This window comes from Cebus imitator, unplaced genomic scaffold (assembly GCF_001604975.1).
Source record: "Cebus imitator isolate Cc_AM_T3 unplaced genomic scaffold, Cebus_imitator-1.0 Scaffold408, whole genome shotgun sequence".
NCBI classification, from domain to species: domain Eukaryota; kingdom Metazoa; phylum Chordata; class Mammalia; order Primates; family Cebidae; genus Cebus; species Cebus imitator.
Window position 1 is genome coordinate 2,363,472 of NW_016107723.1, and position 11,560 is coordinate 2,375,031.

At 34.2% G+C, this 11,560-nt stretch overlaps 1 protein-coding gene across 1 annotated transcript in view; it reads right to left on the bottom strand.

The window, feature by feature from the left end:
* Positions 1-548: 548 nt before the first annotated feature.
* Positions 549-11,560, bottom strand: part of SLCO4C1 (solute carrier organic anion transporter family member 4C1) — a 65,132-nt gene continuing 54,120 nt past the window's right edge. The window contains exons 11-13 of the mRNA XM_017509162.2: positions 7,287-7,351; positions 5,825-5,962; positions 549-3,532 (exon numbers count right to left, since the gene is read on the bottom strand). Coding sequence (XP_017364651.1) covers positions 3,372-3,532; positions 5,825-5,962; positions 7,287-7,351 — 364 coding nt within the window. The 3' untranslated portion in view covers positions 549-3,371. The remainder of the gene's footprint in view (positions 3,533-5,824; positions 5,963-7,286; positions 7,352-11,560) is intronic.

Consider the following 11,560-nt stretch of genomic DNA (forward strand, 5'->3'; position numbering starts at 1 on the left):
ATCCCAATATACCTACTGAGTTTTTCAAAGTGGATTATGTCATTTATCTATTTTTGATTACTCATATGTATTGTAAAAGTTCATGTTTATTGGACTTTGCTGCCAAAAAAGCAGAAGGAACCTAAATGTATGGGAACATTATATTTCAAATTAACATTCAATATTATTTCCTTAAAATATTTGATTATTAAAATAAACTGAGATAAATTAAATACATCCCACACTTTTTTTTATCAGATATTTACAAATAAACCATCTGCAAAATGTGTCCTACTCATATAAACCTTACATATTAATCTGTCATATACAGAAACTATTGTGTAAGAGAATTTTCCTGGTATATATTTCATAATAAATGTGGTTTGTATTGAATTAGAAACATCTGTTGAGGCATGAGAAATCACTGGATTAAATTAGTAATGCATTCACCAAGTTTAAAAGTATACTATTTCCCTTTCCCATCCATAAAATGTGCTTATGTTCACATAGATAAGCCAAGTTTCAATCCTGTGTCATTTAATAGGCTCAAACACTTACAACAATTTAGGATAAACATTATGATTTAATAAATGGTGATTTATTAAATGATTTAATAAAATATATATTCATTTTGCATGCTTTACAATAAAGAAAATTTTGAAAGAAAATGGATTTAAAACTTTGTCTTCCTCCAATTTATAAAGTCAACTGTACACAGTTCTTTTCATGTATAAGTTTTACATTTGTATGTTCTACAATTAAATAAAATTAGATGTTAAATTTTAAGACATATATCCAATTATGTACAAAATTACAATGTCAACTTATAAGTCAATCTTACTTTAAAATCATAAATTATAAAAAACACACTATGAATAATTTGTTCCAGAAGTATCATACCAACTCATATGATCAAGATGAACCCAAGAGTAAAAAACAATTATTATAAATTACAGTAGTGTCTGTAAAGCCCTATTATAAAGGAGATATTCTTTTAAAATATATACATTTTATATAAAGGCTCCTGGCTCCCTTTAAGTACCAAAATTATTTTCAGTTTAACCACTTTCATTAAAAAGCTTATTTAAAAAGCTTATAAAACTGAGTATATAAAATACAACACAGCCCTTGATAACTAAGAATCTTTATAAATTCTGAATGTTTAGTGACCTGTTTATCAAATTATTCCTATGGATGGGGTGATATTTTTCTTCCTCTAAATTAAGCGGCCCTAAACTAATATATTTGTATAGTTATTCTGTTTTCTTCCTTACTGTCATTTCACATCTCTATTAGTGAATTCCTCAGGATTTGCCATTATTTTTACAACTATGAAAGTCTTCAATCCAATTTCCTGCTTCTGCATATAGGACACAGCAAGCCTGAACTTTCCTTTTTTCTGGACTCTAATAGGAAGCAGCATTTACAATCTGGCTTGGCGGGAGGGAGATTATCAATTGAGGTAGCATGTGTGTTCCCCTGCCTATCTTGCCCTATTTCTTTGGTTGCTATAAATTTCCTGCTTCTCAAATATCTGGGTTTTTGGCTACCTATTTGGCTTCTGTCCTTGGTGTTTATATCTGTTTGGTTTTAGGAGGTCTCTCTGATTCCTTTCCTTCTCTAATATTCAAGCGTGCTTGCTTGCCTAACTTCTCATTCCTTCTCCTTGAGTTTCACTTTACAATTGCACTAGGCTCTATCATCCTTGGCCATAGATTACCATAAAACATAATTTCTTAAATTCTGCAAATTTCTAGTATTTCTAACCCTGGTTTCCTACAAGATTTAACTAACACTAAGCTTGAGTTACCCTGATTACGGTGTATATAAAACACTGCTTGTGGAAAACCAACCTAGGACAAACTTATATGGGAAATGCGATAAGGAATTTTATTGAATGAATAACCCTTATAAAAATTTCAAATGCAATAATATCTGGATTTGAACTTCAATACTTTTCTTAATAAGTAAAATTCTTAACTATGGTAGGAGTTATATTTGTTGATGTTGACTGATCTATACCCTCCATATTCTCAGCAAAGTTGGTATAAATCTGACCTGAATAAATAGGGTTATAACATAATCAGGCTTATAAAATACTTTATTAAATCAATGCATCAGTTAAAGCAGGGGTCCCAACCCTCGGCTGTGTGTGGTCTATTAGGAATCAGGCCACACAGTAGGTGACTGAGCTGCAGGAAAGTTAGCATTATGACCTGAACTCCACCTCCTGTCAGATCAGTAGCAGCATTAGATTTTCATAAGAGTGCAAACCCCATTGTGAACTGCACATTCGAGGGATCTAGGTTGCTCTCTCCTTATGAGAATCTAACTAATGCCTGATGGTCTGAGGTGGAGCAGGTTTATCTCAAAACTGTAACCCCTTTCCCCCATGGAAAAATTGCCTTCCACAAAAATGTTCCCTGATACAAAAAAGGCTGGGGACTGCTGAGTTAAGGGGTAAGGTTTAACGTTTTAATTAAACGACAATAAAAATGACCACTATATGCAAGGCACTGTTTTAGGTGCTATGAGTGATGTGTTAAGTGATTGGCTTTTCAAGGAAGAAAAATTAAAGTACTAGGTATATAAGTTTTGATCAATAGTTTCATGTTTAGTTGGCATTTTTCTTTACTGACTGGTACTGTCCTCTGAAATATATGTAATTGAATAATACTATCACAGAATCATAAAAGTGTTAAAAATTGTAATATCAATAAATTATTTCCTGGAATTCTTTAGTTAAAGTGAAAATATGCATATACTATGCTGATGTTTCTGTATTCACTATATACCACGACCCTGGGAAAATAACTAACATTCTAACAGTTCAATAACTTGCTTTGAGAAAAAAAGGCCAGACTAGTATACATAAATTTAAAAACAAATTACATAATAAATCTGGTTTTAAATTCATAAGCTTTCAGTAATAATTCCCAGAATTCGTCATACAATTTTGATTAGTTCAAATTTTCATACCATAAACATTCTAAGCTCAAAATATTGGCAATGAAAATTAAAATTAAACAAGTTGTAATGGGGATAGAAACATCACTATTTTTTTAATGTTAATTTTTCTAACTAATTGTGGGCCTTTTATCTTGTTATTACTGGAGTATTTCATACCTAGAGAATGGGAATGAGAAATAAGTGTGTGTGTGTGTGTGTGTGTGTGTGTGTTTTGAGGTTTTTGGTGGGCTTTGAAGGCACATGTCTGTTTCTTGCATGAAACAAAAACCACTTATGTAAAATAAAAATACATTTGATTATAAAAACATCAACTTTTTAAATATGATTGTCCATATTGGATAGATAATGCTGCCATGGCAATGCGTGTTCTTAAAAATCGAGGTAAATTTTTCAGGTGTAAAACAGTCTTCTATTTTTCCATTTCACTCTTCTTTTCCTACTCTGTTGAGATCCTGTTCTGCTAAAACATTAGTCACAACTGCATTCTGATTGTGAAATGACACGTCTGTGGCTGATAGAGGTGGTTTATACAAAAAGATTGCAAATCCATTGAAGAAAATGGTGATAACTTTACAAGTAACACCTAAGAGAAAAAAAAAATTAGTCACACGTTTTTGTCTTTAATTTCTCAGTGACAAAAATTATCACTGTGAAAAATCTTCATGAATAGAAACATATTAAAGAGAATAATTACATAGCCATTATAGTTTGATGTTTAAAATTTTTAAAACATTGGGGGAACGAAAAAACATTTGTATACAATTCAGTGCATTAGTATTTCTTTTCTTTCTAAGCAGTAATAAAGTATAATAATTATCTTATTCTTGGTTATGCTTGTGCGTTCTTGTAAAATAAGTGCTGTATAGGACTAAATAAATCCATCTTCTACTTCTAGATTTGTTAACACAAGCCAGATGGGTGGCTCATGCCCATAATCCCAGTACTTTGGGAAGTGGAGGCAGGTGTATGTCTTGAGCCCAAGAGGTCAAGACCAGGCTGGGCACTATCGAAAACCCTGTCTCTAACCCAAAATAGTACAAAATATATCCAGGTGTAGTGGTGTGAGCCTGTAGTCCCAGCTACTTGGGAGGCTGAGGTGAGAGGATTGCTTGACCCCTAGAGGCTGAGGTTGCAGTGAGCTGAGATCATGCCACTACCCTCCAGCCTGGGTGACAAAGCAAGACCCTGTCTCAAAAACAAATAATTTGTAATGCAGTAAAATAGTACCAGTAGATAAGGAAAAATAAATAAATAAATAAATAAATAATTTGTTAACACAACATTGTATCTATAAAAAAATTATCAAAAGTTAATAAGGGAAGCTAGTTTATAACATCCGTGAACCTGAATAAGTTACAGAACATCCCCAGGCTAGAAAATAATTCTAAAAATAAAATAGGTTTTACAGTTATTAAGAGAAAACCTCTGTGGGAGTATATCACACTCAATACTTAACCAAATCCACTCTTGTTGTCAGACAAAAATATGAAATATTAAGATTCACTTTACAAACTTTGATTTGTTTTTAAGTAAATCTGATTTTGAGCTCAGTTATATGAAGAGGAACTATTTCCAATCACAGTATAAGCATTTAATAAGTGCCAGCCAAATAAATTAAATGTGGTCTTACAGTATAGATCTTGTAGTAGCTGGGTTCCTTTTGTTGATTATTAATATTGTATCTCAAATCATGTATTTGAAAACAGGAATGCTTGTTCATCTAGGCATTGCTAGATTTATAGAATAGTTACATAGTTACAAGTTACAACATTCTTTTGTTTTTTCTGAAAATTTTAAGGTTTTTATATATTTTATGGGGGAAATTCTCACATCCATCATTAAGTAGGAAAATGAACAATTCATTATTGATACCTTTGACCAAAAAGTACAAACAAAACTAATTAAATGGATTTTAAACATAAAAATATTGTATGTAGTCATAATTGTGGTAAAAATATGTAATTAAAAAAATTGAATAAAAAATGGTTTTTAACAACTGGTAAAAGTTATGGGATGATTAATTTTACCTATACTTGTCAATACTTACTCCCCAAGTATTTTATGAATTTATACATTTATTTCTTCAGCAAATATTATATTGCTCTGTCATTATCAACTCAGAAAGTATACTCTGGATTTACATGCATGTAAGGGTAATAATAAGCCTATCTTGATACTGTGTCAAAAAAATCACAATGAAAATCATACATTAAATACACATGCATGAATACATTCAGTATTTTCCTATTTTAAGATATTTTAGTTTCTTAGGTTATTTTTAAAATTTTAAATTTCAATTTTTATTTTACTAGTACAAACTAAATACATTGTTCTACTTCCTTAACCTCACCTTAGATTTCATTCACTGTTTCAATAAGACAATGCAAACTGCAAAAGGCAAAAAGAATTAAACATCACAGCTAACCTTCTAAACTATAAAAACATTCCTTACAATGTGCCTGAGAGACAAAGGATGCTTCCCTACCTCAGCGGTACGTGTTTTACAACACCTAAATACCTAGACGACAATCATTCCAGGGAGTTTCTCAGAATTCTCTTTTAGCTTTCAAGTATACTTTTCAAAAATGTTTGAGTTAAGCTGTTAAAAGAAAAGTGTATACTGTGTGATGTAATGAAAACTAGAATTTTATTTTCTCGTATGTAATATTGAGCCCTGAAGACTTCATCTGCTCAAAGCCTTTCATAAAATTCTGTGATAATTGTCCTCTGCTTCAGGAAAACCGTGGAATAGTTCAACAATGTGGACCAAATATTGCAAAACAACTGTGACTCTAAGTAACCAACAACGTGATTTTTTTTTACATTCTTAGTTTACTCTAAAATTATCAAGAATTATCAAGAAGTTACCACTTACTTATGGTTACTAGCATATGGGCCATATTGATGTTATTGTAAATCCAGCAAGCTCCTTTAATTCCACAATCATTTATATCCCAAAGAATACATGTGCTGTCTATTGTGATACCAAATATAATTGGTCCAGGTATTGTTCCTAAAAGAATTATGGGTGAAATACACATGTGTAAAGATTACAGTTCCTAATTACAGATCTTTTTATACATGGTCATACATATATTTTATAGAAATAAAAATAGGTATTCATCTGTCCACATGCAAATTAATCAATTCAGGTACAAATCAAAGGAATGCAAAGCACAGATATAATATTCTAAAATAAAATAATTATATGTAATTACTATGTATTTCTAATCAATTCAGAAAAATATTTTAATAGAAATAGTTAATATATATTGGGCTAATATTTATATACAATTCACTGCTTTTCTAATATAATAAATATGACTTTGAAATTAGCTATTATACTTTTTAAAAATCATAATAAATTTATGATGCATGAATAAATCTGTTGAACTACAGTATACATTAAATCCATCTAGGTGTGCATGTACATATAAACTAACATGAGCCTCTGTGTATATAAACACAGATATACAGTCTTATAATACCATATCTAGTAATATCACTATCTTATATACCCACCACCATCTCCAAAAGGACACGAGGAACTCAACCTCCATATAGTTAAGGAACTTTCAATTATTTGAGGTAGTAATTCTTAGGCAAAGATTTCATGATCTGTAGCATGATACAGTCCAAGTACTAGACACAGAGTTAGAAATCATTTTTCTAGTTTCATTTCTACCACAATTTATATAACTATGGGCAAAACCCTGCACTTCTCAGGGCCTTAATTTACTCATCTGAAAAACTTGGAAAGTTGGATTAGGTAACTCTAGTGTCCCAACTTTTTGTTTCTGTTTTAAAAAATAACCTTAATATTATGTTTACTATGTCTGTCTTTCTTGTAATTTGTTCTGCATCTGGAACTTTATAAAATTCTCTGGTATAAATCCTTTCTTCCAATAATTCTTAGCTAGTTACAATATCCATACTGCAGTTGCTATTGAAATATTTTAACATCATTTTTAGTGCTATTGAAATATTTTAACATCATTTTTAGTTACTAATGTAACACATTAGCAAATAGAGATAAAAGCAGAAAGAAAAGTAATTATGTGGTGATGATCATATTTTATATTTCAAATAGACATGATATACCTTTTAAGGTTTTATTAGCAACAGAGTTGGAACAGGTAACCAGTCAGGTAGGTTAAAAGTATGCAATATGTAAAAAATCCTATATCTGAAACATTAGAAAATGGCTTCCTTCAAAAAGAATGACTTTTCTTCCACTATGTTTTAATTTTTTTTGCCACATGCCATAAATTTAAATCGATAACGCTAATGAACCAAAATAGCCAACAGTTACCAATGAATAAAGAAAAATGGCATACCCAATAATCGAAGGAGTGTAAATTGTATTCCCAAGGCTAGTGACCGTTGCCTGTGATTAACACACCTGGAAATATCAAATACATATGAGACCAAAAAAAGGTGGTATAGTATATTCAGTCTTTGAGCAAGTTCACATTTATAACTGTTTAGCATTTCTATATTAAAATAAACATTGTAAACACAAGATAATTTATTTGTAAGGGCTTATAAATGATTTACTCTTCCTGGAATTATAAAAGAAAAAAAATGTTATCTGACCTAAAATATTGCAAATAACACTGAAGAGTCACTAGTCTTTATTACTTTTAATAAAGGTAAAGGAGAAAGGGCATTCATTAATAAGACATATTTTCCATAAAAGCTCTCAATAAATTATGTATAGAAGGAGTGTACCTCAATATAATAAAGTCCAAATATAACAAATTCATAGCTAACATCATACTCAATGGTGAATACCTGAAAGCCTTTCCTCTAAGATCAAGAATGGGACAAGGATGCCCACTCTCACAAATCCTATTCAGCATAGTACTAGAAGTCCTATCAGAGCAAGTAGGCAGGAAAAATAAAAGGTACTCAAATTGGAAAGTAAAAAGTAAGATTGTCTCTTTGCAGATGACATGATTATATATGCAGAAAACCCTAAAAATCCTGCTCAAAGAAACACTACAGCTAGCAGATGAATTTAGCAAAGTTTCAGTACACAAAATCATAAGACAAAAGTCAACTGCATTTCTACATATCAACAATGAACAAAAGAAATCAAGTAAACAACAACATTTACAATAACATTGAAAAATAAAATTCTTAGGAATAAAGTTAACCAAAGAGGTAAAGTACTTGTACATTGAAAGCCATAAAATATTGATGAAGCAAATTCAAGAAGCCACAAATAAGTGGAAAGATATCTCTTGTTAATGAATTGGAGGAATAAATATTTTAAAATATCCCACATCAAGTGATCTATAGATTCAGTATAATTTCCATCAAAATTCCAATGACATCTTTCACAGAAATAGAAAAAAGAATCCTAAACTTCAAATGGAATGATAGAAGATCCAGTAGAGCTAAAACAGCCAGAGGATGGAACAAAATGCAAAATGATGGAATAAAAAATTTCAAATTAATAACTATCTGCACGGAAAAAAACCACACACTTTCAGGTGAGTGTTTACAGTACTTGATTTGAACTTTATATTCCTGAAAGAGGCACTTTAGAGGTTAACAGTCCTGAATCTTGGACACCATCCCTCCTCAACCTGGGCAGTGGCAGTGCAGTACAGAGAGAATCTCTGGGGGTGGGGAGGGAGAACATAGCAATTGTGAGACAATAAAATTGGTGCTGTCCTGTTAGAGCAGAAAAGAAAACCAGAACAACTCACCTGACACCTGCCCACAGAAGGAGCATTTAAACCAGCCCTAGCCAGAGGGTAATCCTCTATGCAGCAGTCCAAACTTGACTGCTTAAGAAACAGCTTCACCACAGGACTACAGCACTGCGTCTCCAAGTTAACTAGAAAAGCAGACTAGGCCACAGGGATTGCAACTCTTGGGCAAGTCTTAGTGAATTAGGCTCAAAGACAGTGGACTGGACTCACACCTGACATACTGAGACACCAGCTGGGGCAGACAAGGGAGTCCTGGTATCACTCCTTCACTAATACCAGTCTGCACAGCTCCAGGTTCCAAAAGAAACCCCTTCCTGCCACTTGAGGAGAAGAGAGGGAAGAGTGAGGAGGATTGTGTCTTGCATCTAGCATACCAACTCAGCTACAGGAGGACAGAGCACCAGTCAGTGTTGTGAAGCCCTTTCATTTCAGGCCTTAGGTCCCAGACAACATTTCTAGAAACACTTTGGGCCAGAAGGGAGCTCACTCCCTTAAAGGAAAGACACCAGTCCTGACAGTATTCATCACCTGTTAAGCGAAGAGGCCTTGGGTCTAGAATAACCAGCACCCATACCCAGGTACTACATTGAGAGCCTTGGGTGAGACTTGCTGGCTTCAGATAAGACTCAGCAAATTACCAGTTGTGGTGGCTACAGGGCAAAATTCATTCTACTTCAGAAAAGCAGAGGGAAAAGTAAAGGGGACTTTGTCTTGCACTTTAGGCACCAGCACTGCCACAGTGGAGTAGAGCACCAAGTTGGCCCTTGGGGTCCCCAATACCAGAAAGTGACTCTTTGACAGAATTTCTGGACCTGTCCTGGGCCAGTGGAGAGCCCACTGCCCTGAAAGGTGAGTCCCAGGCCAGGCAGCACTCACGACAAGCTGACTTAAAGAGGCAGTGGGCCTTAAGGGAACATTGTTGGTAGTCTGGCAGTACTCCTCGTGGCCTGGGTTGGTGGTGTCTATGGGGTGAGGCTTCTCTGTCTTTGCAAAGGGGAAGGAAAGAAGAGTGGGAAGGACTACATTGTGTGGTTTCCATGCCAGCTTAGCCACAATACAATACAAGAGTCTAAGGTTTTTGCCTCTAGTCTCTGACTTCTGGGTGGCACTTCTAGATCCACCAGTACCTGTGGAACTGCCCCGTCCTGAAGGGAAGGACACAGGTTTGGCAGGCGTTCCCACTTGCTGATTTTAGAGCCCTAGGCACTTAAGCAAACAGAGCCAGTAACCAAGGAGTGGTTACAGAAGGCCTTAAGAATGACCCAACACTGTGCTGGCTTCAGGTATGATCCAGTGCAATCATAGTGGTGGTGGCAATAGAGGTGTTTATGTCACTCCAGCCTCAGCTTCAGGTGGCTCAGAACAGAGTGAGACACTTTGCAAAAACCACAGCATTATTAGCCTTGGGGTGCCCCCAAAAGCATATACAACTAAAATCAGAACACCCAAGTCCTTCCAAATATGTGGAAAGTCATCCCAAGAACGAGGTTACAAATAAACCCGAATAATGAAGACTACAATAAATACTTAACTCTTAAATACCTAGATGATGGAGAACACCCACTAGTATCAACACCGTCTAAAAAACCATGAACTCACCAAATGAGCTCATGGCATCTGAGACCAATCTGAGAAACAGAGAGATATGTGACCTTTCAGACAGAAAATTTAAAATAGCTGTGCTGAGAAAATTCAAATAAATTAAAAAAAAACTCTGAGAAGCAATTCAGAATTCTAACAGATATATTTTACAAAAAGACTGAAAAAATATTGGCTGGGCATGATGGCTCATGCCTGTAATTCCAGCACTTTGGGAGGCCGAGGCGGGTGTATCCCTTGAGGTCAGGAGTTTCAGATTCAGCCTGGCCAACATGGTAAAACCCCATCTCTACTAAAAATACAAAAATTAGCTGGGCATGGGGGTATATGTCTGTCATCCCAGCTACTTGGGGGGCTTAGGCAGGAGAATTGCTTGAACTTGGGAGGCAGAAGTTGCAGTGAACCGAGATCACAGCCACTGCTCTCCAGCCTAGGCAACAGACCAACAGAGACTCCATCTCAAAAAAAAAGAAGAAAAAGTCAAGCTGAAATTCTGGAGCTGAAAAATGCAATTGGCATATTGAATGATGCATCAGAGTCCTTTAATAGCAGAATTGATAAAGCAGAATGAAGAATTAGTGAGACTGAAAACAAGCTTTTTGAAAATATACAGTCAGAGGAGACAAAAGAAAAAAGAATAAAAAACAATGAAGCATGCCTACAGCATCTAGAAAATAGCCTCAAAAGGAAAAATCTAAGAGTTATTGGTCATAAAGAGGTGGTAGAGAAAAAGATGAGTTAGAAAGTCTATTCAAAAGGATAATAACAGAGAACTTCCCAAACCTAGAGAAAGACACCAGTATCCAAGAACAAGAAGGTTATAGAACACTAAGCAGATTTAACCCAAAGAAGACCTCAAGCCATTTAATAATCAAACTTTCAAACATCAAGGATAAAGAAAGGATCATAAAAGTAGCAAAAGAAAGGAAACAAATAACATCCATTGAAGCCTCCATACATCTGGCAGCAGATTTTTCAGTGGAAACCTTACAGGCCAGGAGAGAGTGGCATGACATATTTAAAGTGCTGAAGGAATAAAACTCTTACCTTAGAGTAGTATATCTGGTTAAAATATCCTTCAAACATGAAGGAGAAATAAAGACTTTCCCAGATATGGATTTCATCAATGCCAGGCCTGTCCTATAAGAAATGCTAAGGGTGTACCTCAGTCAGAAAAAGAACATTAATGAGCAGTAAGTAATCACCTGAAGGTCCAAAACTCACTGGTAATGATAAGTACAAAGAAAATCACAGACTATTATAATACTGTAACTATGGTATGTAAACTA